Raw genomic sequence first — 27,304 nt, 5'->3', positions numbered from 1 at the left:
GCTGGCCCCTCAGCCAGGGGCAGAGGTGATGTGGAAGGCCCTTCCCTGAATGGAGTTTCCCAAGGTCATTCAGAAGTTGGGACAGCTTTGCTGAGTATGGGGCCAGCTAGAGGGAGGCTTATAGGCAGTCCCGACATGGGGCGGCAGCTCCCTAATCCCCATGCTGTTCCCACCCCAAGCCAAGTCTGCCCCAAGGCCCAGGCAGGGATGCAGAGGTGGAGGGGGAAAAGGAGATTCACAGGTCCTAAGAAAGAAAGATGGAGAGACAGCAAAGAGAAACACATGGTGAAGAAAAAGAGACAGGAAGAGACAGAGAGATACATAGAGCGAGATCCTGAAAATCAAAGACTGGGAGTGAGAGAGACAGAGGAGGAGAAAGAGAGGAATTGAGAAATGGGAAGAGACAGGTGTCCAAAGAGATGGAAGACAAGGAGACGCTAAAGCCACGATGGAAATAAGAGAGGCTGAAGAAAGGCAGCGATCTGAGAGGACAAAAAGAGAACTGGAGAGAAATCTCAAGAGATGAAATAGAGACAAGGCGGGAAGAGAGACATTTACAAGGATTCAGCCAAAGACAGAGACAGAGAGAAACAGAGTCTGAATTAGAGAGAGACAGAGAAAAAAAGGCACAGAAACAGGGATGAATCAAAGCCATGCCTTCTTTCAACAAACACTTACTGGGTGCCCACCGTGTGCTGGGCACTATTTTAGGTGCTGGGGATACAGAAGTGAACAAAACAAAATGCCTCCTCTTGAAAAGAGCTTGAAAGGAACTTTCCTGGTGGCCCAGCGGTTAAGACTTCACCTTCTTTCCAATGCAGAGGGTGTGGGTTTGATTCTTGGTCAGGAAGCTAAGATCCCACATATCTCGTGGCCAAAAAACCAAAACATGAAACAGAAACGGACTTCCCTGGTGGACCAGCAGTTAAGAATCCACCTGCCAGCACCAGGGACATGAGTTTGACCCCTGGTCCTCAAAGATCCCACGTGCTGCAGAGCAACTAAGCCCATGCATCACAACTACTTAGCCTGCGGTCTAGCTTCTGCGCACAGCAACAAAAGAAGCCAGCAGCACTAGACAGTAGCCTCTGTTCTCCGTAACTAGAGAAAACCTGCGTGCAGCAATGAAGACCCAGTGCAGCCAAAGAAAAAATTAAGTAAAAAAACACCCAAAACACCCAGAAGCAATAGTGTAACAAATCCAGTAAAAACCTCTTAAAAGTAGCCAGAGAAAGAGGATCCATCTGAGAATCTGGGAGGGAAGTTGGAGGGTAGAGTCCAGGAGGGCACACTTGCTGCAACCCTGCTGTCTGAAGGGTCAGCACCTCTAAGCAGAGCCCTGCCCCTAAACCTCTGCCATGCACCAGACAGGGAAAGGTTGACAGCGAGGGAGATGTGGTACACAAACAGGCAGGGAGATGGGGAAGCAGAGACAGAGGGAAATTAAGGTAAAGACAAAGTGAGAGAGGCTCAGGGAGAGAAAAAGACGGACATTGAAAAGAGCACACCAGAGAGAAAATTGGTTTTCAGACACAAACAGAGGCAGACCCTGAAAGTAAAACAGAGAGAAATGGGAAGAGAGAGAAAGAGACGAATAGAGAAACAGAGGGATTGAGAGTGAGAGACACTTCCAAAGGCAAGCCCAGTCCTGGACTCTGCACAGTCCCCCCATCATCACCCTGGGTCTGGGCCCTGTGCCAGGCACCTGGCGGAAGCCTGGGTCCAGCAGAGTGGGCGGGAGGGTGGGCCGCCTTCCTGAACAGTCTGTTCCGAGTACAGACTCAGCCATATCCCCCACCCCTGGCCCATCCAGGCCTGGGTCTGCCCCACCCCACCCTAGCCCAGCCCACACTCCCAGGGCCAGCTGGAGTGAGGGCAAGTTTATCTGCCATCGTGGTCTGGCCTCAGGTAGAGGTGCCCACTGAGGGACCTGGGGAACTGGAGACCAGGGGTGTAGCAGCAAGGGTGTAGGACATTTGGGGCATCTGGGAGCCAGGACATTGGGAACAGAGATGGAGGAGTTCAGGACAGGGCCTAAGTATGGAGATTCAGGGGGATCAACTGTGGGAAGGTACCCAGGAGTCATAGGATAGGCATGGAAGTGGCAGGCTGAGTGGCACTAGAGGGCTCCTAGTGAGCATCTAGAAGACAGGTACAGCATACAAGGCTCCAAGAGTAATGAGTGTGGAATTGACAAGGGCTCAGGTGCTGAGTCCTTAGGTGGTAACACAGGCATGGAGCACAGGTGCCGGAGTCCAGCCCCAGCAGCCAGGGAATCAGCCTGAAGGGGTGAGCGGTGTCGGTGGACAATGATGTAGCCTCTGACTCGAGGTACAGGACTACACGTTTATTTTAAGCCTCAGGGTTTTCTTTTATACTTTGACAAAAGCATTAGGTCAGAGGTTTGACATTTTTAGTTTTCCCCACCCAGATTTATTGTCTCCAGAAATCATTGTTGCCCTACAGAGTTCCTGCTTCAGCGATTCTCTCAGAATCAGCTTTACTATCTATTATCTACTTCCTCTTATGTGTCTTATACTTAACTTGTGATTACATTGCAACTCATGTTACATTCCTCAGTTTATTTTTTATCTTTCTAAATCTTGTTTGCCCCTAGCATCTTAAGATCACTATCTCCTAAAAAGACTTCTAGCTATTCTTAATTCTTCCTAAACCCTAAGCTCAGCAAACTTCTTTTGCCATAAATATTTCCCTCACAAACAGGTCTCAGATAACAATCCTTCCCATGGCCTCAAGCTGCGGCCTATGTGCTCATCCTGGAACATTCTTTGTGAAGATCCTTGAACAAATGTCAATGGTTACTTTATATTTTCTGGGCACAACTGCAGAAGGCTTTGTGCTTTCTCATGCTTCTCTCAAGAACAATAAGCACCTTAACAGTTTTTCCAGCCAACTCAACGGAAGAACGGAAAGAGCAAGTCAGAATCACAAGGCCTAACTCCTTCATCCTGGAACCGTACCTGCGGGATGAGGAGAGGGGGTTGGGGCCGTGCCTCCATTTTGTCACTAATGCCTAACACAGCTCCCAACACACAGGAGCGCCAGGCCAATGCACACATCACTAGGGGTGTTTTATGAAGTTTATTTAGGAATCAGGGTGTATTCAGCAATCAGAAGGACAAGGTACAGGACTTCCCTGGTAGTCCAGTGATTAAGAGTCCGACTACCAATGCAGAGGGCACAGGCTCGATCCCTGGTGCAGGAAGATCCCACATGCCACGGGGCAACTACCTTCAAGCTGCAACTACTAGAGCCTGGGCAGCCTGTGCTCTGCAGCAAGAGAAGCCACTGCAACGAGAAGCCCGTGCACCGCAACTAGAGAGTAGCCTCTGCTTGCCACAACTAGAGAAAGCCCACTAGTACTGACAAAGACCCAGTGCAGCCAATTAATTTGTTTTTAAAGTATAAGGTCCAACATTCATGGACCCAGAGGTCTCTGGGGGATTTAGGAATGCACAACTACAGGACAAGTAAGATGGACCCAAAGGTGCTATGGAGGGTGTACCTGTTGGTGTGCTGACATGAAAATGCTAGTGCATTAAGACTACCAAATAAGACAGGCTGAGGCAGGCACACACGTGCACACACGCACACACACACACACACAAAGCCAGGAGAAGCCAAGCACACCAACGACATGGAAAAGAACTGGGTTGACAAATCACAGAATGAGAGGCTGGCAGGTGCCCACTCCTCCCACACTCAGTCTCCACCCTTGCCCCACCCAAGACCTCAGGGGAATAAAACAGAAGAAATGAGGAGGTGCGAGCCTCGAGGATCAGGGTATGATGATCTCTGGCCTCACAGCGCTGTCATTGCTGGTCCTGCTACGGGCACCAGCCAGGCGGGGTTGGGGTGCACGCAGCACTGAGGCAGGGAGCCCGACCTCCTAGGCCCACTCCACTCCCGCTGCTGGGGAACTTGCTGCAGTTAAGAGTCTGGACGCCTGGACTATGCACTCATGGAGGCAAGCCCCGAGTGGGTGGGGGGTCAGAATTCAGAATCCTGCATTTCTGGAAATGGGGCTGGGGGCTGGAATTCTTAGCTCCCTGAATGAAGACAGAGCTGAGGGCTCAGACCCGGCGAGGCCTGAGAGAGGCTGAAGGGGCTAGAGTCCTGCTTCCTGGGGAAGGAGGAGACGGGGTGGGAAGGTAGATCTGGAGGGAAAATGGGCAGTGGGCCTGAGCTCCTGGTTCAGGGCGGAGTCTCGCTGCCACACGCCAACCCTTAATCCCGGATCCTGAGGGAGGGGGAACCTAGGGCCGGCCGCAGAGAGGTCTGTTTTGGCTCAAGGCGGTGGGGGAAGGGGGGCGGGTCCTGAGGACCCAGACACCTAGTTCTGAGGGGGCAGGGGGCTGGGGACCTGAACTTCTAGATTTTGACGGAAGGCGGAGGGGCTGGACTCCTGGATCCGAAGGAGAAGGGAGCTGGGGTCTCGGCGGCGGAGGGGTCAGGAGCCCGGACTAGGGCCCGCTGACCGCCGGCTCCGTGTGACTCTCTGGCCGCTGGGGTCCGGTGTTCACGGTGTGGCTAGGCACGCGCCCTGCAGTGGTGCTGTGCCGCTACGCAGCGCTGCGGGACGCACTGGTGCTGCAAGCGGACGCCTTCTCTGGCCGCGGGGCCACGGCAATCTTCGAACGCTTCACACGCGGAAATGGTGAGGCCCAGGGGTGGGCGGCGGGGGTGGGGGCGGAGGAGCGGCGGAAGAGCGGCGGAAGAGCTGCCGGGAATACCCAGCCGGCGAAAAAAAGCTGGATCTGAGAAATGGGGCGGGGCCTCCTAGAGTCAAGGCTAATGAGGAGAGGTTGGGGCGGAGCTATATCATAGGAGTCGAATGGGAGTTAGGGGGACTGGTTCCTTGTGCAGCCCCTAGAAGAGCCTAAGAGTCAAAGCCATACAGAGCACGCACTGGTCAGGGGTCAGGACCAGCAGAGGCGGGGTCAATGTGTGGATAGGGCCGAGAAGGCTGGGGTGGTGGCATCCAAAAGATCTGGAACAGAAGCAGAGCGAAGAGTTGCGAAAAAGTTGGCTCCATCGCGGGATGCTTCTGGGATGGGGCGTGGCCAACTTATCACCCAACCCCTTCTCTTCCCAACGCCCCCTACATCTCCCCCAAGGCATAGCGTTTTCTGAAGGGCCGCGCTGGCCGACGCTGCGCCATTTTGCACTTGGAGCACTTAAGGAGTTTGGCTTGGGTACGCGGTCTGTCGAAGAGCGTGTCCTGGAAGAGGCGGCTTGTCTGCTTGGTGAATTTCAAGCCACTGGAGATACGGCCTGGAAAAAGAGAGGGACCAGTGTGGGCGTGGACGCTGGTCAAGAAAGGACCGAGTGAAGGCGTTTGGGTGGAATGAAGCCAGTAACCCAAGAGCTGGGTGGGATCTGAACCACCCAGCGTATGACCTCGTCATGTTCCCACCTCTAGGAGCCCCGTTCAACCCCCGGCAGCTACTGGATAATGCTGTATCTAATGTTATCTACTCCGTGGTCTTTGGGAACCACTATGGCTATGAGGACATGGAGTTCCTGAGGCTCCTGGACCTTTTCAATTACAACTTTTGCATCATGAGCTCCAGGTGGGGCGAGGTCGTGTGCCCAGTCTATGCCAAACCCGAGTGCATGGATCATTAGAATGGAGCAGTCTTAGAATGTTGGAATGGAAGAGTTTCACAGCTTATAACATCGAAGTCCTGGTCCAGAGCCCCCAAAGGGAATTAATGGTCTTGTTCAAGGTCCTATTGATTTCCTGTCCCCCAAGATGTACATTTTCCCCTCCCTCCTGGACGGGCTCCCAGGCCCACATCACTGAATATTCCGAAACATCGCTTCGGGTTTTCCTCTCTCAGCAAATGCAGCTGCACCAGCAGACGCGGCAGCCCGGGAAGCCCCACTATTTCATCCATAGCTTCCTGGATCAAATAGATAAGGTACAGGGCCCTGCTGCCCTAAACTCTAGCCCTGCCGCCCACCAGCAGGCGCCTGGCACGCAGCAGCACCTATCTTCTGTACCCACAGGAACAGAGAACCCAGAGAGCCATTTCCAGGCAGAGATGTTGGTGATGACGACGCATAATCTCTTCTTTGGTGGTACAGAGATCACAGGCACCACCCTGCGCTATGGACTCCTCATTCTGCTCAAATACGCAGAGGTGTTATGTCTGCAAGCTGGAGAGCTAGGGACGAGGGGGCTGGGGTTTGGGGTCAGCTGGAGGCTGCGGTAGGCACAGTCCACATCTCCGGTAGCCCCAGGCAAAGTGCCGGCTGAGCTGGATGGCGTGGCTGGCCGAATGCGTGCCCAAACCCTGGAGGACCGAGCACCCGCCCTGCACCAACACTGTGCTGCACGAGATCCAGCGTTTCATCAGCGTGGTGTCCTTCGGGCTCCCGCGTGCTCTCACCTGCAACACTACTTCCTGCCCAAGGTGCCCATTGAGTCTGGGGATCCTGCACAGGAATGGGGAGGGCCTATCAGCGGGTCTGAGCGTTCACTGCTGATGCACAAAGGATTCCTTGCGTTGGCTTCTAACTGGGGTCTTTTTTGAGTAACCTTGGCACATCACCCCAGGGCACCTTTGTGATTCCTCTGCTTGTGTCTACACACTGGGTCCCCACCCAATTCAAGAACCCAGAATGCTTAAACCCCACCAACTTCCTAACAACCAGGGCGAGTTCCAGAGCAACAACGCCTTCGTGCCCTTTGCCCTAGGTCTGGGCTGGGCAGGGAGGGGACCAGTCAGGACATGCCCTGGCATGCATGGGTTTCTCACTCCATACCCATGTCCCCAGGAAAGCGGATGTGCCTGGGTGCAGGCCTGGCCCCAACCGAGATCTTCCTCACCTCCATTCTACTGCGGTTCTTCCTGCTCCCTGTGGGGAGCCACTCCGACACAGACCTCACCCCGCAGTGCACTGGCCCGGGCAACGTGCCCCCAGCCTTCCAGCTCCGCCTCGTGGCCCACTGAAGGCAGATTCAGCTCAGCTCACTGGCTCTCAGAACTCCTTACCCTCTTCGGTCAATAAAGGCCTGAACTGCAGATGGAGGACTCTTTTCAAAAAGAGGGAGCAAGAGAGTCAGCTGTATGCAGCTCTGAGGTAAACTTTTATTTCTTGGCTGATAGGACTTGCACACCCATGCTCCTCCCAGCACCTTTATCCTGCCCAAGCAGTGGCAGCCTAGTCCAAAAGGTGCCATGGTTGACAGGGGTTGGGGAGTCACTTCACATTCCAGGCTGGAGGTGTGGGGGGCTTGGGGATATTCCCCCACAAACCTTTCCCAGCAAGAGGCCATGACTCACCCCAACCCCAGATCCTGCGTCCTGGCGGGAGGTGGCGATGCCTCCTTCCAGCTCTCCAAACCTGAGAGGGGCATGACCAGACAGGGCAGGACACAGGCCCCCAGCTCCAGTAACAGAAGGCCCCAACACTGGCTCCTGTCCAGGTCACAACCCCCGTCCCCATCCCAGGGCAGTAGAGGTCTCTCCTCCTCCTTGGTCCTCAGCAATGGACGGAGCCCTCCACACCAGGCAGGATGGAGGCAAAGTCAGAAGCAGTGGTGGTGGCGGGGAAGGAGCAGGCACCGAGACGGGCAGCACCGGGGCCCAGGGCTCTCCTGAAGCCAGGGCAAGCTGTCTGTCCATGCAGCTCTGGGACTGGCCACTAGGTGGGCGTAGTCGGCTGTGACACGGGCACTTGGACACCTTTCTGTCCTGATGCTGGGGAGGAAGAAGAACAGGGGATTGAGTCATCGGGAAGGGACAGAGGCCAAGGGAAACTGGGAAGACTGGGAGAGTATCAGAAGAGAGGGCTCATGCTGGGGACACCAGGTGAGTCAACTGTCTAGGGAAGGCAGGCAAAAATGGGGAAAAACGAGCTGCAAGGTTCAGTGACTTCAGATTCATCAAGAGATGATGAGATTCATCAGAGATTGACGAGACAGCTTGAGGCCTAAAGAAGTACATGGAACAGGAAGGACTTAAGAGGCGGGGTCACCATTTGGGAAGCAGGTACCTAGCTGATACTTGTCTTTGGCTGCTGCTCGCTCCTTGGCATCAAAATACCAGACAGTGATGGCGTACCTGGGGACCAGAGCAGCCCCAGAGGGCCATTAGAGATCACACTTGATCCCACCCACTATCTCCACCCCCTCAGCCGCCGCTCCCGCCCCGCCCTCCGTCTTGGCATCCCATCACTTCCTAGTCACTCCAGGGGTCTGACAAGACTGCTAGCGCAGGCAAAGTAGCTGGGCACATCCCCAGAAATATGGATCCTACCTGGTGGCATAGGCTGGTTTCACCTCATGGGGGTTCCGCCGATCAGACCAGAAAATGAGCAGCCGGTCGAAGAGGGGCTCAATGTTGGCTACCACGGGCCGGCCCTCAGGGAATATCTGCAGCAGGCCGCCATGCACCTGAGGGCGGGCCAGAGGATGAGGCAGGAGGCTGGCCAGCACTGCCTGGAGCCCCGCCTCCCCTTGCACAGCCAACCCACAAGGGCCCGCCAGGGGGCATAGTAACTGCACGTATCACTCCCTCCCACCACTCAGACTCTGAAAATGAATGACAACCCAGGGTCTGCATCACCATGGAAACGGGCAGGAAGCTACTAAAGACGACAGGAAATGGGGCGGGGGAAGTGCTCCTTAGGCTGGGGGCTGGGCAGACTGCACCATTACCCAACACCAGGAGCCACCACCACACAGGCAGCTGGAAGGAGGTGCCATTTCCAGGAAGGGCCCCTAAAAGATTACAACGCCCCCCAGTGGGTTGAGAAGAGGACCGGGACCATACGAGCAGCTGAGCGGGGAGAGGAAAAGCCTCTGGGTGAACGCCGCCCCAGCCCACCATCCTACCTTGACGTCCCAGTTCTGATTCAGGTAATAGATACAGGTGATGCAGCGCCCGTCGCCATGGGGATTGTCCACGTGTCTCACGTACCCCAGCCCGTTTCCTGGGTAACATGCCACCATGGCCTGGCAGAGATGATGGAGACAGGGTTTACTGAGGCGAGCAGGCAGGGACTTTTGAGCAAGCCAGCCATTACCTCCTCTTTCTCACCTCTTTCAGCCCCTCACCTCTCCTCAAGGGTCCTGGGGGCTCCAAGGGTTCCAGCACCCAGACGTTCCTTTTTAACCAAGCCTCTATCCACAAGAAACCTCAGCTCCCGGCCCCAAGAGCCCACTTCCCACACACACATGAGGCACACAAAGACTGAAGGCAAAAGGAGAAGGGGGCACAGAGTTTGAGATGGTTAGATAACACTACTGACTTGATGGACATGAATTTGAGCAAACTCGAGACAGTGAAGAACAGAGAAGCCTGGCATGCTGCAGTCCTCGGGGTCACAAAGGGTCGGACACAACTTGGCAACTGAACAGCATACACATGCCCAGAGTGTGGAACCAAGACACAGCTCAGTGACTTGAGGGTTTTTTTAAAAGATAACCCGATCCCAAACTCAAACATTTCAGTAGAATAAAACCAATTTAAATGTTATTTAAACGTTTTCTGGTATACAGGGATGTGGCTTCAAAGCCCCACATGAGTTCTCTCCCAGAGCTGTAGAGTTGGAATGACCTGGGACACTGATGCCCAGGCCCAGCTCAGAGGTTCTGATGTACTTGGCCTCAGGTGCAGCCTGGAATTGTTAAAGGTTCCCAGGTAACTCTAATTTGCACAATGTTGAGAAGCACTGATCATAACGGCAAAGAGTATCTGCTAGATACAGTCTCCTACACATGTGAACAGTACCAAAACCTGTAACATGACTAGAACCTGAGATCTAATCACAGTTCCAAGGACAGCCTGTCAAGCAGCCCTGGACAGCTCATCACCTGCTACTGCTGCTGCTGCTAAGTCACTTTGGGCCTCAAATGCCTCATCTATCTCATCTGTCAAACGGGGATAACAAACACCTGTTCACAGCAGTAGCATGAACCCCTCCGAGAATATGACTTTGGGGGCTCCTGACCCCCACAGACCTAAGAGTTAGGCCTCATCCCAGGCCATGGTTTCTATATGGAGAGGTCTAGCCACCGGGTTCCCCCTTCTCTCCTTGACTGCTGCTGCTGCCCAAGCCAGCCCTAGCCACGCTGAGCTCTGGGCCTGGCCACTCCAGGCCTGTACACACAAAATGACAGGTGTGGTATGAGGGAAAGGCCCAGTGTTCCCGCAGAGCTAATCCCTGGGTTCACTGGTCTCACTGCGGCCTCAAGAGCTGTGATGCTGGGCAGGGGACTGGGCTGAACTCTTGTTCAGGCTCCTCATCCCTGAAATGGAGTGTAACTACTACTTCACAGCTTGCTGAATGAGACATAAATGTCTGGGAAAGCACCCGGGATGGTGCCTGACACACGACAGTTAAAGCACAGGCTGAAATTTGAAAGGTCCCTGTCCTGTCCTCTGCCCACAGCCACTGGGAAGGCTGAACAAGGTGAATAAGGGAGCACTGGCATGAAGCTCCCCATCTGGGGACCCTCTATGTTGACCCCTCGACCCACAGTGATGCCAGGACAGACTCTGCTGGCCCCTGCTCCCCATAATGCTCAGCTACACCTGGGGGCCATGGCCATCTGCCACAGCCCTGGGGTAAACATTCCCAATCGAAAAGATCGGCATCTGCTGCCAAAACCAGGAGGCTTGCCAGGCACTCCATGGCAGGCCAGGCTGACTCAACCCCTCGGCCTCCTCCCAGCTTATTATTCCCCGGGGCTCACCTCAGCGCGGAGCGTAAGCTGCTCTGTGTTAAACGTGTGCACCTGGCCCACCACAGCACCTGCCGTGGGCAAGAGGCCAGGACAACTGCCACCACCATGGCTACCCAGTGGGGCGCCTTTCTCTCTGGCAACATGAGGGCAAGGTCTTGGCCCCCACAGCCCCAGGTTCCAAAGAACTTTCTTTGCACCGCTCACTCCCTGCAGACGGGTCAGTGCTCTGAGCAACTACTTCACCACGAGGAAAGGGTCCCTGGCTGTGGCCAGAATGGGGGGTGGCCTGGAACCAGTGAGTCACTGATTAGGGACAGGCAAGCCCTCCCCATTGAGAATCCAAGCCGAGAATTTGCCAGTTTTGAGGATGGGGTGAGCAAAGGGGTCCAGGGCTGAAACCTCTTCCCCCACATACCATCCCCACACAGCTGCCAGACACCCTTTACTCCCCCTCACCACAGCTCAAATCCTTTCAAGTTCCTCACTGCATCCCCAGAGAACACAAATTCCTGACCACAGCCTCCAAGGCCACCAGCCTCCTAAACTACCTCTGGCCTCGCAGTCGTCCTGACTCTTCCCTGACCAGGCTGAGCTCACCCCCAAGCTTCTGCACCTGCCAGGAACACTCTTCCACTGGTCCCCTCGTCAGTCAGGTCTCAGGACCAGCAGCACCTGGAGTCCTCTAACTGAAGGCACCTGGGCTCACTTCCCCTGCCATCCCCCTCAAAGTGAAATCAGCACAGGCACTTGTTTACCCAGCACTGGCCTCCAGGGTCAGGCCAGGCTCCCTAGGGCCAAGAAGGGAGCTGCTGACTGAAAGCACTCTTCTTCTGGGTCTCGGGGCCTCCATGTGTCCCGCCCATGCCCCCTCACAGGACCTCCCACCGTGCAGGCAGGGACACACACTGTAGTCTTTCATGAAGCAGGACTCCTGTGTCAGGCTAGACACAGAAACAGGCCCTTTAAGGCCCCACTCTTCCTCCGACAGATACTCACCTGGGAGTGGGGGGTGGGGTAAGCATCCTCTGGCCTGAGAAGCATCTACTTCCCACGCCCACAAGAGAAAGGGACAACAAGCAGAGTAATAAGGAAACGTGTTCTTTACACTTCCATCTCCGGGAAGGGGCTGCTAGGATAAGGGACAGCTAGAAGCAACATGCCAAGAGCCCCACAAAGCACACACACACAGTACCCACCCACCCCAAGTCAGAATCCCAGGACTGAGCCAACAGCAGGCCCCACCTCCATACTGGTCTTAAAGGGGCCTCCCCGGGACCCCTATGGTAGTCCTTGAAGCCAGTGCAAATCAATTCCCTCCCACCTGCCAGTCAACTGAGCAGAGGAACCAGGGAGGAGGAAGGCGGAGGACCACAGGGGGCGAGTTCAGGAAGCACAGAGAGGCAGGCTGTGATTGGCCGCAGCCACACTGTGACCTGAGCCCCACCACCACTGTGGCCACGCCGCATCTCAGAACCCCACCCCATCTTACTCCAGAGCCTGGGACAGAACCCAGATGTTGCCCTGTGAAGGTGAGGAAGCTGAAGTTGCTGTCTCACTGGGGCAGGGGAGGGTCAGAGAGGAACTCCAGTGATTGGGCTGGCTCCTCCCCTCCCTTCTCAGTCCAGCCAGGCTTGTTCTTACCTCCTAGGGCTAAAAAAGTCTCAACCCCCAGCCACCCACCCCCTCCAGGGCCCTGTTTCCAACCACATCCAAGGCACCAAAGGAGGGAGGATTCACGTATTCTCCTTTCCCTCCTAAGATGGCCAGAGACTAGCTAGGCAGTTAACCTGGTTTTCCTATCCTGTGATAAGCAAACTGAGGTTCAGAGAAGTATCCCACCTTGGGCTATTTAGTTCTTGTGGTCTCCCCCTAACCTCCCTCCTGTAAGGATGGGTAACCCTGGGAAGAAGGTGCTGGTCACCCTGTGGCTAGGGAGATTCCCATTGACCTCCTGCCCCTGAATGGCCGCCTCTGGCTCTCCACTACCAAGGTAACAGGAGGCAGAGCAAAGTGGGACAACTTCCAGCTGGGGTGGGGAGGCCAGCATGGCTTCAGCCTTGGGGGGAGCCCTGGTCCCTGAGCCAGTTCCTGCCTGAGAGCAAAGCAGCAGAGGCAGAACCCAAGATGGGATCTGAGGGAGGATGAGGACGCCAGGAGCACAGCCTCATGCCTGCAGGGCAGAACACAGCCATGCCGTCAGCCAGGCATCACTGGTGCAGGGCAGCAGGCACTCCCTACTGTCCAACCACCACCACACCGTGAACTCCAGGCCAGGGCCCTCACACCCCTCCATGAGTTGGCAGGCTGAAAGGCCCTATGGACTATTGTCTTGTGCAGGGCTCCTGACCCCAGATCCCTGAATGGGCAGCTGGAGGCCCAGAAGGCCCTGATGACTGCCCATAAACTCTAATCAAATGAGCGTTTTTCTTAAGACAGGGTTTGGTTTTGAGCAAATTTAAAGAAAAAAAAAAAAGATTAATAACTACTACTCTAAAACAAAAAAAGGGGATCAAGAGAAGACCCAAAGGCAGAAGATCAAGTAAACAGACCAGAGCCAGACAGGGATGAAGTGAGGGACGGACAGAACAGAGAAGACGGAGGACACGGACTAGGATGGGGCAGGATGGGCGAGATGGGGTCGTGACCTCCACCTGAGCCAGCGCACAGCCACCCCGGGAAGCTGGCGTGAGGCAGACGTCACAGTATGGCATGCAGGGTGCAGTGCAGCCCAGCACCAGGCATGGTGGGCATCTTCCCTCAGCCTGGCATGGGCCTCACCACTGCCACCTACCTCTCCCAGTTCTCCTACCTGGGAGACAGACTAGACAGACAAGACACGCACAGTGGACAGGATGGACTAGATACACTTGGATGGAGGAAAAAATAAGGAAACAGGAAGAACACAAGATGGGCAGACAGACAGAGACACAAACCTTGCCCACTTGCTCTAAGGCCCATGAACAGACATCACAGGGCTGCTGACCCCAAGAAGGCTCAGACACAGATGCAGAGCTACGAATGGCGACACCTCTCTTCAGGTTCTTTGAGAGGATCCCCGGCAAGGTCAAGAATCCCGGTGACTATGGGCCAAACCCACAGCCTGCAGGTGTACAAACTAAGGCCCACAGGGCACAAGAGCCCACAGTGAGCTCTGACACTCCCTGTACCAGGGCTGCCTAAACCCTTTTGTGACCCCAGAAGCCTGTCCCCAAACTCACTGATACTCAGAACAACAGGCGTCCAAGTGCCTGGGGGCCCCGTCCCACCACCCCTCACAGCAGGTCTCCGCGGCCTCACCTTGGTGCGCCCATTGATGACATAGCTGCCCAGCCTCCCAGCACAGTGGCGAATGACGGCATCCACGTGGGCCATGAGGGCACCGATGCTTTGGCAGCCCGGCTCATGGCCTTCCACCCAGGCAATCTGGTCCCCACGGATGCTGCGTGGCGGGATAGCCCGCTGGCTCACAAGCTGCCCGTCTCGCAGGCGCCCGCCCCGCTTCAGGGCCTCTACCTCCGCCAGCACTTGGCCACCCAGGGCCGCCCCCAGAAAGCTGTCCTTGACGCAGATGCCATAGTACCGCATGCAGGGCACAATGTAGTCCAGGGCCAGGCGCTCGGGTGCCGCGGGCAGCACCTCCTCCCTCAGCCCGGCGCTGGCCTCACTGCTGCCACTGCTGCAGCCCTCCCCCTCCGCCTCTTGGTTCTCCTGCCTGGCCCAGGGCCGCTTGCTAGGTGCAGGGGCATCCCCACCATCCTCTGCCCATTTCCGTTTGGGGGCCTCGGGCCGGGCGCCCTGGGCTGCCAGCCGCTGGCACCCCTTGGTGACCAGTGCCGCAGCGCCCTCACTCTGCAGCGGCCGCAGCTCGCCGCCATCCTGCCCACCGAAGCCCTCCCGCAGGGGGCTGCCTGTGGCGGAAGTAGCTGTGGCTCTGGGGGTCCCACTCCCCGCTGAGGCCTCAGTGGGCGCTCCTGGACGGTGGTAGGACAGCAGGGGACAGGGCAGGTAACTCTCCACCCCCATCCTGGCCCGGCTAGGCTCCAAGGGCTCTGACACTGAACCCGACAACTGAGGGAGAGCCTGACTCAAGGGCTGGGGCTGGCACGGGCTGTCCATGGCAGCAGTGTCTTCATCCCCCGGGCATGGAGGGCACGGCCCAGGCCCATGGTGCCACCCTCCTCCACCTCCTCCTCCTCCACTTGATGCAGCCGGGGGCCGGGGCGGCTGGGCCTGGCGTGGGGCAGGATGAGGCAGGGCAGGTGGCAGAGGCTTTTCTCTCGCCCTGGGGGTGCTTGCTGGTCCCCAAGTCCTCTGCTGTCCCTAGGGGCTTGGGAAGGGACCTGTCACAGTGGCTGGAGAGAAAAAAAAGGAAGGTGAGAAGAGCTACACAGGCAAGTGCACTGGCGGGGAGTGGGGGCAGTGGTAGGGGCAGTAGAGGGCAAGGCAGACTTAGCTACAAAGACCCCAAAACCTGAGGTCATGGCGGGAGGGGGGGTGGGGGCGGCGGAGACTCTGGGACTTGGGGGGAGTCACGAAGAGACAAGGGGCAATAAACGGGACAGCCGGAGAAGTGAGGCTGGGTAGGTGACCCACAGCCAGAGGACTGCAGTGGGGGCTACGGGTGAGATACATCCTCACACACAGACCCACAAACAAAAAAGAAGTAAAGGAGGGGACTCTTAGTAGAAAAGGATGGCGGAGCGAGAACTAGAAGTTAGAAACAAACGGGGAGGACTGGGGGGAGGGGGGCGGATCAGTCTGGAAAACACAGAAGGAAGCGGGGGGGGGGATCTACAGACAGTGGAAACTGGTGGCGGGGGGGCGGGGGGGGGTCCCGAAACAGAAAAAAGAATAGAGCGAAGAAGAGAGAGAGTGGGCCTGAGACAGCCGGGCAGAAGCGGGTGGAAGGGTCGACCCGAGCCCAACAGGAGGAAAGCCCGTTAGGGGCTGACACACACCCAGACGGAAGGGAGGTCCTGAGACGGACAGACGGAAGGGAGCCGTGGGAGCAGGGTCCACGGCGACAGAGGGAAGGGTGGAGGAGGGTTCACGCACTCGGGGACAGGACGAGGCGGGGAAAAAGAGCCCCCCCCCCCAAGTCCCTCCGGTGCGGGCCCGGAGGCCCCTCGGGGCGCAGCAGGACACGAAGGCAAGGCCTAGGGACCGCTGGGACCCCGTGTCCCCTCCCCTCCCCCCCGCTCCGCCCGACGCGCGCTCCCGGCTCCCACCCCAACACCCCCAACGGCCGGCGCTCGACGTGCCCGGCGCGCGCTCCCTCCCCCACGCCCCACCCCCACCTCCCCTCCCCTCCGCTCCCCTCCCCTCCCCGGGGTCGCGGCGCTCCGCCAGAGTGCCGGGCGCGCGCCCCCACACCGCGCCCGGCTCGCGCCGGCGCCCGACTTCCAACTCCTTTTCCGCCTCGTTCCCTTCCCTTCCCGGGCTCTCCTCACCGAGCTTTTTCCTCCGGCCCCGGCGCCGCCGTTTGTGCCAGCCGCCCTGCGCCGCACAGCGCGCCATACCCCGCCCCCACCACCCGCGACGCCCCGCCCCCGCCTCGCCCGGTGGACACGTGACCGCGTCCGGGCGGAGGAGATGAACAGGCGCAGGCGCGAGCCGCGCGGGGCGGGGCGACGGAGTTCCGAACACCCTCTTCCAGGAGAAAGGGGAAATAAATGGATCCGACGGTAACGCCGGGCTTCTTGGCGCCCTCCGCCCCGCCCCTTTTGTGCGAGAGGAGGAACGCAGTTAGGAAGGGCCGGATAGGGCGGTGGGGGCGGGGGGCTCGTATACGACGCCAAGCGAGTGGGAGGGGCATGTAAATCAGCCTATTTACATAGACAGGCCGGCCCGTCTCCTTGGAGCAGAGAACGCTGCGGGAGGATGAGCAGTGGGGTCTAGGAGTGGCATGTATATCATGGATGTTATTAACATGGACAGCCCCGCCTTCTCACAGCCCAAGATTAGGACTGAAAAGCGTCTGGGCAAATAGTTGGGAAATGTATGTAAATTTGCACGACAGCAAGTAATTTACATAGGGACATTTTATAAAAAAGAAAAAACCGCAACGTCCTTGAGAGAAGGGAGAGAGGACTAGAAGGGATGTGCAGGTTCTGACCCGCTCTGCCCTGCCTCTTCGGGACAACTGTGTGGAGTCCGAATAAAACCAGCTAGGAAAGCTAGAGAAGACACTGGCATGACTATCTCAAGAGTCTTTTGAACAGTCTGGACGACCTGACCTAGGGGGATAAAATGCAGATGAGGTCATTTAAAATGCCCCGCCCCCTCCACCAGCCCCAGGCTGAGCAGGGACTCTGGCCTCCCTTGAGGACGGTTTAAGGCCAGCCCTGGGGGAGGGAGAGCCATTGGGAGTGTCCTCAGTGGGTTGCACCAGTCCTTGGCAGAGCCCGTGCAGGTGTCAGCGGTCCACCTGGACACAGGAGGTAACACTGACCTTAAGTATGCATGGGGGTTAGGGTAGTACAAAAGCCCACACAGTCTTCAGGGGCACACACAGGGTTCATGGTCACACACAGGTGTGTCAACAGAGCCAAATACACACCAAAACACACACAGATCTCAGGGGCACATATGCACAGTCAAGCACTAACTAGACACTGCCTCAGACTTTCAGGCATCAGAAATGCATAAGTATCACCCACTGAGCAGACTCAGGGCTCACCCACAGGCCTGAATTCTCATTCCCTAGCCTCAGCGTCCCAAACATCACCCTTGTAGACACAATCACCAAGGGCACAGAGCACTCACAAGCAAAGTGTCACACACACACAAGCAACACTCATTCCTACAGATCCCATCACACCCATCACAAACAGAGGGACCCTCGTGTTACATATGTGGGCAAAATTCCTCCACAACAGACACCTGAGCCATGGAGTCATGGTGGACCCCACACCATGTCCAACCCTAAAATATGGACTCCAAACATAATCAGGGACCTCATCTGCCTCCCTTCCCTCCCCACCACCCCAAAATGACAGAGGCTATGACACAGGTGTAAACAATGCTTTATGGGGGGGGGGGGCGGGCATTGGAACAGGACAGGCCTCCAGGTAATAAATAACACGTACTCGCAATGGCAGGGCCAGGGATGCTGAGGCCAAATGGCCCTGGTCTCAGGCTTTGTGAACTCTCTGAGTATGCTCAAAGAGGAGTTAGGGGCTCAGGGGAAACAGGGGTTAGCCAAGACAGGAAGCAGCAGCAGGCACGGAGAGAATCCCCCTTCCCCCATGGCTCAGTCTTGCCCCTCAGCCAGGCCCCACCAGGCCAGGGAAGGGAGACCGGTGGCAGGGCAGCTTCTCTGGGGCCAGGGCAGGTGAGGGGCTCGGCCTCCCAGGGCCTGTGTCTGGGCCCCAGACGGAAGGACAGGGCTGGTCCTGGAGAGCAGGTGAGCTGCAAGAAAAGTGTGCGGTGAACTGGGAGGATCCCGGGTCTGTCAGCTGCAGCTTTGTCTCCTTTCTGGGTATCTTCCTGCCCTCCTATCTGTGCTCTTCTGTCTATACTTTTTCTCCCTAACTTACTACATTTTCTGACTTTCTGTTTCTTGTCTGCAGGTAATGTGCGGCTCTCACTCTGAGGGCACCCGCATTCCCGTGTATTTGCCTCAGAGAGCTGTCTCCTTGAGTCTGTAGAGGGGCGTCTCGGTGTCCACATTCTGTGTCCCCACCTTTGTATCTCTGTTCCTCTATGTTCCTGGACCACCCTGGCTCTAGGTCTCATTCCAGGGTTTTCCAAGTCAGAGATCTATTTGACAATCGGTTCTTGCTTTGTGGTTATCTGAAGACAGCATTACCTGTGAGCTTCTAGAAATACCCAGATCACTTCAGAATCTCTGGGGTAAGGCTCAGGCATCAGTAGCTTTTAAAGCTCTCCAGGTGATTCCAATGTCCACAACTGCATTAGTGGGGTGGGAAATCAGTTTGGTGGGCCTTGAGCAATTTTTCATTGAAATAGAATAAAATAAAAAATACCAGAGTGCTTCATACATAATAATGTTGGTCCATAGACACAGAAGGTAAGTGGGTATAGGTCAGAAGCTGGAAGGGGAACAGAGTGAATGTTTAATGGGTATGGGGTTTCCTTTTAGAATGATGAAATTGCTTTGAAACTAGACAGAGGTGATGGTTTCATAACCTTGTGAGTGTACTAAATGCCACTGAATTATACACTTTAAAATAGCTAAATTTATGTGAATTTCACCTCTGTTTTCAGAATATTAGTATGAGGGAAATGTGTGTTTTAGTTTTGTGTGTGTGTGACTGCATCAGAACAGTATACAAAGTGTATTTCCTCCTGTACATTGCAATCAACAGTTTGAAAATGCACTCTTATTAGATTTGATTCACTGAGAAAACCCTGAAACAGACTCAAAATTATGTCCTAAGGTGAAGAGAACACACCCCTCTGTTTCTATACAGCCCAGAGTCCTTAAATTGGATAAGAAGAAAAATAATAAACAGTCTTTAGTTTATTGAGTCTTAGTTTACTGACTGTCAGGCCCTGTTCTTAGCACTTTACATGACTTAATTAATCTTCTCAACACTCACTTGAGGTAGGTACTATTATTAGCCCCACTTACAGATAAGGAAACCAAGGCCCAGAGACCTTAAATAATTTGCCGACAGTCACGCAACTATGCAGTGAGAGTCGGAGTATAAATGCAGGCAGCCCAGCTCTGGAGTCTGTGATCTGTCACCTTCTCAGACGGGGGAGACAAACACCATAAATAATGACGGAGGGGACAGAGTTGAACACTTTAAAAAGGAGGGACGGGGCTTCCCTGGTGGTCCAGTGGTTAGGACTCTGTGCTTTCACTGCCGAGGGCGAGAGTTCCATCCTTGGTTGGAGGACTACGATCCCACAAGCCATTCAGCACAGCCAAAAAAAAAGGAATAATAATGAAAAGGAGAGGCAGACTGCCCATCTAGAGAGAGTGACCCCTTTTGGGAAGAGATATTTTAGCAGAGACCTGATGATGAATGGGAGTTGGCCTGAGAAGGGAGGTAGAAGGACAGGCAGGGCTGATGCAGAGGCCTGGAAGGAAAGAAGCCCCACCCCAAGAGCTCACCCTTGACTCATCTCTCTCAAATCCAATCATCTGGAAATTATGTTGGCCCTGCTCTCAAAGTACCTGTGTCCAAGGTCTAACCACTTTGCTCCAAGGCCATCCTGGAGCTGCCAATGGCTGGGGGTCGGGGGTGGCGGCGAGTGGGTTTGAAGCAGAGAGACAAGAACTGTCAAGACGTAGTCACCCACAGAGAGGTGAGGATGGGACCAAGTCTTTCAAGCCTGCCAAGGACTTTGGACCAAGCGTAGGGGAACAAGCAAGGCTTCCTGGAGGAGGCGGGGGAGGCTACCAGAAGAACAGAGGGGAAGAAGCAGATTTGTGCTTTAGGAAGACCCAGAGATTACATCAAGAGGGGACACGCCTGGAGGCACAGATGATCTAACCTAGCTCACCTTTCAACTCCTCCTCTGCCCCCATCCTGGTCCTGTCCACCACAGTCTTGACTTTGCAGTAGCCTCCTCACTGGTCACTGGGCAACCACCCCTGCCCACCCCACCCCCCGCCCCCCTGGCAGTCTCTCTGTTTGCAGCCAGAGGGGCCCTATGAACACCTGAATCAGATCCTGTCCCTTCTCTGCTTATATAAGCCAGAGCCTTCCCTGTGACCCATGAGGCCTCACTCATCTGCTTCCCCCACCCCAACCTCATCTTCTGCTCACCTACCCCCGAACACACTCACACGCACGCACACACACACTCACATCCACACACACATCCACTTACTCCACTGCAGCCACACTGGAGTGGCCTTGACTTCCTCACCCAGGGGAGGCAGGACCCTACCTCAGGGCCTTTGCACTGGCTCTTCTTTCTGCTTATAACACTCTTCCCCCAGGTCCCCACACAACCTTTGCTCAAATGTCACCTTCTCAGTGAGCCCTCCCCTCATCATCCCATTTGACCGTCCACTCCTCCACCTCCCCACCCTCCTTGGTCCTTCTCCATAGCTTTTATCTCTCTGGCTGTTATACAGTTTGCTCCTGGGTCTTGTTTATTGTCTGTCTCTTCCACAAAGGCAGGCATTCTTGTCTGTTTTCCCCATTGCTGTTATTCCCCCATGCTGTGAACAGGGTCTGGCGCATAGAAGGTGCTCAACAGACATTTGAGGAATTATGAACAGGAGGGTTGGAGATGCAGGGCAGAGAGCTGGCAGTGGGATGGGAAGAATGGGTGGATCTCCCGTGTCTGGGAAGATGGCCCTTTTTCCTGGTTGTGTCTCCTGTTCTATGTCGCTGTCTCTGCTCTGTCCTCCCCACTGCTGGGAGACCAGCCCTGCAGCTCCCAGGTCCCCAGAATCCCACCTGACTCTGCAGGTCTCAGCAGCCACAGGGCTGAGGGGCCACGGCCTGGGCACTCCGAGGCTGCCGCAACTGGCGAAGGGAGGCATCACCATACTGAATGCCGGAGCCCATCCTCTCGGGGTCCAGTTCACCTGGGGGGAGGGAGGGGAGAGGTCAGGACCAGTCCCTGGAAACCTCTGGGCTCTGCCTTCCACTCCCAGTCCAGTCAGTTGGGGGTCTCACCTGAGTCGATCTTGTTCAGAATGGTGCGGGCACACTTCAGGAATGCCTCCTCCACATTCTCACCCGTGAGAGCGCTTGTTTCCAGGAACATTAGCTCTGGTGGGGGCAGGGGGACAGACACTCGAGACAGTCAGAGCCTCAGTCAGTCTACAGTTTCCACTCAGACTCTGACCTGCTACCTCTCATTCTGTCCCTCAAGCCTTCACTTCGGGCCTCCATACATGTGTTTTCCTGCCATGAGAGCCTCCTTCCCCAGGTACCCACCGAGCTCTTCCTTCAGAACTCAGCTCCTATCTCCTCCTCCAGGAAGGCCTTCCCAGGATGAACCAGGTGCCTCCCCTGGGCTCTCACTGACCCGTCCGCCTCCCCCTTCCCAGCCCTGAGCTCTCTGGGCTGTCACTCTCTGGAAATGGTCCTCCTCCCTCCGCCCTGGGCTGTGAGACCATGAGAGCTGGGCCCAGGGCTGCTTTCATCACTGTGTCCCCAGCACCATCCAGCACAGGCCCCATTCATAGTCCACCCATTAGCCATGTGACAAGGCCTCACAGTAAGTCAGAGCCAGCATTCAAACCCACATCTTTCTGATAGCAAATCCTCTAAACCTAGAGGTTACAAAAAAGAAGGAAGATGGACAGACCCTAAGTCAGCAGATGTGGGCCAACACAATGTTTTCAAATGAGTTTAGACCTGCATACCTCTTGTTGTAGCCACTAGTTTATTTTCTGGATTCCACATATAATTAATACCAAACAATATTTCTCTTTCTCTGACTTCCTTCACTTAGCAATACCTTCCAAGTCCGTCTATGTTGCTGCAAATGGCATTATTTCATTCTTTTTTATGGCTGAATAGTATTCCACTGTGTATATATACCACTGTATCCATTCATCCATTGATAGACACTGAGGTTGCTTCCATATCTCAGCAATTATAAACAATACTGCTATGAGCATTGGGGTATCTTTTTGAATCCGTTTTTTATTTTTTTTAAAGATATATACCTAGGAGTGGGATTGCTGTGTCACGTGGCAGTTCAGTTTTAGTTTTCTGAGAAACTGCCATACTGTTTTCAAAAGTGGCTACACCAGTGTACATTCCCAACAACAGTGTGCTGCTGCTAAGTCGCTTCAATCATGTCCAACTCTGTGCGACCCCACAGACAGCAGCCCACCAGGCTCCCCTGTCCCCGGGATTCTCCAGGCAAGAACACTGGAGTGGGTTGCCATTTCCTTCTCCAGTGCATGAAAGTGAAAAGTGAAAGTGAAGTCGCTTAGTCGTGTCTGACCCTCAGTGACCCCATGGACTGCAGCCGACCAGGCTCCTCTATCCATGGGATTTTCCAGGCAAGAGTACTGGAGTGGGGTGCCAACAACAGTGTACCAGGGGTTTATTTCCTCTAAATCCTCGCCAACAATTTGTTATTTGTGGTCTTTTTGATGATAACGTACTTGCATACCTTTCAATGTGGCTGTCAGTCTTGTCCATTCCCCTAATGTCAGTACCTGCTAACCGGAGGGTCTCCCCTGCCCCTTCTCCCTTATTCACAAAATGTGCCTGTCCCCTACAGCCATCAGAGTTTACAGTCCCCACCTTACACCAATATTCTATGCTGTCTCCCCATGGTGGCCGAAACCTTCTTAGCAGCCAACATTCATGAAGCACCCATTCATCCAAGCCATGCCGGGAGTTCCCCTGGACCACCCCCCTTTAACCATCTGTGAAGCAGAGTGTGCAATAGTTCAGGGAGGTGGTCTGGGGGGCACCCATTTTTCCAGATGGGGAAACAGAGTGGTCATGTAGCCCGTACATGGCCAACACCCAGATTTGAACACAGACCTCTAAAGTTGCATGTTGCCCTGCTGGGCAGAGCCACAGAGAGCTAGGGGGCTCTCACAGGCTCCCCCTGAATGCCCCTCATCCCTCTGCTGGTCCCCTGCCCCACTGATCCACCACCTAGCCCTCACCGTTCTCCTGGGCAAAGCGGGAGGCCTCCAGGAAAGTGACCTCGCGCTCCGGATCCAGGTCCTTCTTGTTGCCACAGAGAATGACCACGATGTTGGGGCTGGCCAGTGTGCGCGCATCCGTCAGCCAAGCAGCCAGTGAGTTGTAGGTCTCCCGGCTGTGGAAAAGGGAGCCAGGAGGGAGGCAGATGCAGCAGCAGGGGGCAGCCCGGGCCCCACCCCGCCCACTCCGTGCACCCACCTGGTGATGTCATATACCAGCAGGGCTCCAGCTGCCCCTCGGTAATAACTCCGTGTCACCGACCTGTGGGGCCAGGGGGACCCAGTCACCCCCAAGGCTGGGGTCTGCCCAAGACTGCCCCCCTCTACAGAGAGAGACTGGTGGTTCGGAGGCCCCCCTGCGCTGCGGGCCCCTCCTCCTAAACCTGGCCATGGTCTGGGTCGCACTACAGTCTCTCCCACTGGTAGCCTACTTTCCTCAGTCCTTATCTTGGCTGCCTGCCTCTGTCACAATCTCTCCCTACCATTTCTTTGTCTTTGGCCACACCATGTGGCTTGTAGGATCTTAGTTCCCTGACCAGGGATGGAACCTGGGGACCTCGACAGTGAAAGTGCCAATCCTAACCACTGGGCCACCAGGGAATTCCCTCTCCCTACTTTTGACTCTTTCTGTGTCCCTGTCTTTCTGCATCTCTTCCTTGGTATGTACCATTCTGTCTCTTGTAGGTATATGTATCTTTAATTCTCTGTTTCTCTCCATCTCTGTTGCTCTGGCTCTGTCATCCTTTCCCTTTCATTCATCCTTTCCCATTCATTCAACATTTTCTGTCATCTCCCCTTTGCCCAGTCCTGGCCAAGCACTATGCAACTACATCCGCTTGGCCCTCTCCTGCTGTTTGGGGGAGGCCTCTTTCCCAGGGTGGTTAACTGTCTGCTTCTCACTGTGTCACCAGGCTGGATCCCTCTGGAATTTGTGCAATCACACCACAACCATTTACAGAACACGTACTGCCATCCTGGCGCAGTCACACACCTCTCTCTCCTCCATCCTCTCTCTGTCTCTGGGCAGCTCACACAATGAACTCTCGCATGAATATTAACTCAGCAGCTACTCAGTGCTGACCAGGGACCACCCTTTCCCAGAAACTGGATTCCTCGTTTCTTTCTGCTGGCTATTTCTCACTCAGGGTTTCCGTGTGTCTATCACCTTTTCTGCAGACATACTGTGTGCTGAGCCCTCCACATTGCCCTATCCCCCAAAAACATCCATTTCTCCATCTCTCTGGCCACACCTGTCCCATTCTCCCTGTCTTTGTCTCTCACTTCTATTTGAGTGTCCTAATCTGTCTCTTCTCTCTAAGTCTGTCTCTTTTCCTCCCTTCCTGAGTGTCTGTACCTCTCAACTTTCCTTTTCTGTTTCAGTCATTTTCAGTTCTCTCTGCTCCTTGCCTCACCCCAAGCATCTCCTCCTGCCCAGGCCTTCTTGCTCCCTGGAGACAAGTCTCCATCCTTCCAGCCACATGGGTCTATCCCACAGGGTCTCGCTAGGGTCAGTCATCCCTCCCTGGCCCTCTCACTCTTAATCATGCTTCCTTCTCAATCTCTTTTTGTCTGTCTGCCATCCTCTCTTCAAGACACCTTCTTTCTTTGACTACATGGACCTGCTCATCACAGTCTCTCTTGCCCTCTCTCTCTACCTTGCCCACCCTCTCAGTGTGTCCTTGCTCCCGTCATTATGTTTCCAGGTAATTCTGCATGCCTCTTTCTCTCCTCTCTCCTCCCCTTTCCCCCAACCCCCTTTCTCACTGGGAGCCCAGCCCACCTACCGAAACCGCTCCTGGCCAGCTGTATCCCAAATCTGTAGCTTCACGGTCTTCCCACCCACGTTGACCACCCGAGATCCAAACTCCACGCCAATTGTGTGGTTGGAGTCCTGTTTGACTGGGAGTGGAAGGGAGAGAAGAGACAGGAGGGCGCTCAGAGGATTCCCTGTCCTCCGAGGCCTATGCAAACCCATTCTCATTGCTGGGTTGACTGAGGCTCAAGGAGGACCTCGCAAAGAGTGTATACCAAAGTCAGGACCTGGCAGCCAGCACTGAAGTTGTACCTAAGGCCAGCCCCACCCCTGCCCAACAGCTGCCTACTTGCCCCCACCATGGCCCTGTCCATGGTTTAGTGCACCCAGAACCACTCCCAGAAACTCACATTTATTTTCAATGAACTGATGAAGGAGACATGATTTGCCTGTTCCTGCACTGCCAATCACCAGGAATTTGAAGAGGAAGTCTGAGCGGATGGAGCCAAATTCAAGAAAAACCCATTCGGAGAGAAAGATATGGAAAGATGGAAACCAGGGGAACATCACAATTACAGGGAGAGGAACAGACACAAGCAGATACAGAACTGTGGGCAACAACCATTACAGATAATTCTTGCAGAGCGCTTACCACATACCCAGCAGAAGTAAAGGTCTTTACTTACATCAACAACTCAATCCTCAAGAAAGCTCTGTGAGGGAGGTATACTAATAATTATTCCCATTTTCCAGATGAGAAAACGGAGGTCTTGAAAGGTTAACTGACTTGCCCAAGATCCCACTGCTGGGTACAGCTGGGATTCAAACCCAGACCAACTGGCTCCGGAGTCCAAGTAACTATTACTTTGCTAAAGCCTCTTGAAAATAATTTTATCAAGGACTACAATCTTGTCCTTGCTCCACTCCCCCACCCCGCCCCACAACTTCGCTTCCTACCACTTTCTGATTCATTCACTGCACTCCAGCCTCTGGCCTGCAGTCTACTCCGTGAAGATGACAAGCTGTTTCCTACCTCAGCGTCTTTGCGTTGTTCCCTCGGCTTTCTCTATTCGTTGAAAGAATGCAGCTCCCTCTGACTCCTAATCCATTGTTCTTTCTACTGCACCCTGTTCTCCCCCTTTCTACCCATCCATACATCCGGATTTTCCAACTCTGTCTCTCCTTCCCTCCCGCAGTCCGAGGCACTATCGCTAGTCTCAAGCTTAAACCCCACCTCTTGCCGCTAGTCCCACCCCCTATTTAAAGAACAACTCACCCGCAACCGCATTCCAGCCCTCTCCCAGGGTAATCCCTGGGTCCAGAGCATCCCTTCAGTATCCCCCAGCCCATCAAGCTTGATCCTTGCCATTCACAGTCAGCTCCGCCCCATCCACTCAGGCTCCGCCCAGACACAGTAAGGATCATCCTTTCCTTCCTGACCCATCCTCACTGCATTCCTCAAATCCCGCCCCAGACTTCGCCCACACCCCAGACCCTCAGGCTCCGCCCAAATTAACTAAGCTCAGCCTCAGGCCCACTAAACCCCTCCCAGCATCCTCTAGGCTCTGCCCCATAATACCAGGCCCCGCCCCCTGACATATAAGGCCCCGCCCCATACACAGGCCGCATCTTTCCTGGGCCCAGACCCCAGACCCAGCGTCCGCCCACCACCCTCACCGTAGGTCTCGGCCATGACTCGGTCGCGGCCGCTTAGGGCCGCAAAATGGCGACACGGCCGCGCCTGCTCCTCGGCTGGCAGCCGCTCTGCTCGGGGTGCAGCCCCGGCTCCTTCCTACTCCCGGGGCCGGCGCCGCCACTTCCGCCTCCACCCCCCTCCGGCGCGACCCGCTAACGCTGCGGGATACTAGGGAACGCTTCCCCAAGGCCGGGATTGGAGGACTCGGCAGGTAAGGGGCGGGACAAAGGCGTAGATTGGTGGTGAGAGGAGCAGGCGGGACCAAGACGAGCGATTGGTGGTGCCACAGATGCTTCGCCCAGCTCAGAAACGGATTTGGTCAGGAGCCCAGGGGCAGAGTCGAGATTCCAGATTGGGTAGGCGCGGACTTGGGGGCGGGGATACGGATGCAAAGACGGGGATAAGTGTAAGATTGACAGAGCCTGGAAGAGGAACTACCTTGAGCTGGGAGTACTGATCTCAAAGGCAGAAGGATGAAAACTGGCATGGTACACACAAATTACCTTCCTACCTCCTTCTGAGGAA

The 27,304-nt window shown here is 55.2% G+C and overlaps 2 protein-coding genes across 6 annotated transcripts; both read right to left on the bottom strand.

Moving 5' to 3' along the window:
* Positions 1–7,098: 7,098 nt before the first annotated feature.
* EGLN2 (egl-9 family hypoxia inducible factor 2) lies at positions 7,099–16,380 on the bottom strand. Of its 3 annotated transcripts, none has more exons than XM_069550794.1 (6): positions 16,171–16,380; positions 14,018–15,072; positions 8,867–8,986; positions 8,289–8,425; positions 8,026–8,093; positions 7,099–7,730 (listed from the first exon to the last, which is right to left on the bottom strand). In XM_069550794.1, exons 2-6 carry the CDS (start codon positions 14,834–14,836, stop codon positions 7,675–7,677), a joined length of 1,200 nt encoding a protein of 399 aa, XP_069406895.1. In that variant the 5' UTR covers positions 14,837–15,072; positions 16,171–16,380; the 3' UTR covers positions 7,099–7,674. The 3 variants fall into 3 exon arrangements, with proteins under 3 accessions (XP_069406895.1, XP_069406896.1, XP_070145396.1); XM_069550795.1 differs by lacking the exon at positions 16,171–16,380 and adding an exon at positions 15,679–15,983; XM_070289295.1 differs by lacking the exon at positions 8,026–8,093 and having other exon boundaries at positions 16,171–16,265.
* Positions 16,381–17,728: 1,348 nt separating this feature from the next.
* Positions 17,729–27,090, bottom strand: RAB4B (RAB4B, member RAS oncogene family). 3 transcript variants are annotated; one of them, XM_069550802.1, is made up of 8 exons: positions 26,761–27,090; positions 25,494–25,574; positions 25,115–25,229; positions 23,530–23,592; positions 23,292–23,446; positions 21,328–21,423; positions 21,106–21,236; positions 17,729–18,130 (listed from the first exon to the last, which is right to left on the bottom strand). In XM_069550802.1, exons 1-7 carry the CDS (start codon positions 26,774–26,776, stop codon positions 21,121–21,123), a joined length of 642 nt encoding a protein of 213 aa, XP_069406903.1. In that variant the 5' UTR covers positions 26,777–27,090; the 3' UTR covers positions 17,729–18,130; positions 21,106–21,120. The 3 variants fall into 3 exon arrangements, with proteins under 3 accessions (XP_069406903.1, XP_069406904.1, XP_069406902.1); XM_069550803.1 differs by lacking the exon at positions 25,494–25,574 and having other exon boundaries at positions 26,761–26,939; XM_069550801.1 differs by lacking the exon at positions 26,761–27,090 and having other exon boundaries at positions 25,494–25,746.
* Positions 27,091–27,304: the final 214 nt, after the last annotated feature.

The sequence above is a fragment of the Ovis canadensis genome, chromosome 14, assembly GCF_042477335.2.
Source record: "Ovis canadensis isolate MfBH-ARS-UI-01 breed Bighorn chromosome 14, ARS-UI_OviCan_v2, whole genome shotgun sequence".
Taxonomy (NCBI): domain Eukaryota; kingdom Metazoa; phylum Chordata; class Mammalia; order Artiodactyla; family Bovidae; genus Ovis; species Ovis canadensis.
This window is presented reverse-complemented; position numbering and strand designations above follow the sequence as displayed.

Coding starts and splice junctions, on each gene's coding strand:
- RAB4B (XM_069550801.1), bottom strand. CDS start 25,650: ATGTTCCCCTGGTTTCCATCTTTCCATATCTTTCTCTCCGAATGGGTT. Junction 23,447..23,529: donor CTGGTATATGACATCACCAG/GTGGGTGCACGG, acceptor CCTTTTCCACAG/CCGGGAGACCTACAACTCAC. Junction 21,424..23,291: donor CCGCTTTGCCCAGGAGAACG/GTGAGGGCTAGG, acceptor TGCCCCCACCAG/AGCTAATGTTCCTGGAAACA.
- EGLN2 (XM_070289295.1), bottom strand. CDS start 14,836: ATGGACAGCCCGTGCCAGCCCCAGCCCTTGAGTCAGGCTCTCCCTCAG. Junction 8,426..8,866: donor ATCAGAACTGGGACGTCAAG/GTAGGATGGTGG, acceptor GCCCGCCCTCAG/GTGCATGGCGGCCTGCTGCA. Junction 7,731..8,288: donor AAACCAGCCTATGCCACCAG/GTAGGATCCATA, acceptor CTTCCTCCCCAG/CATCAGGACAGAAAGGTGTC.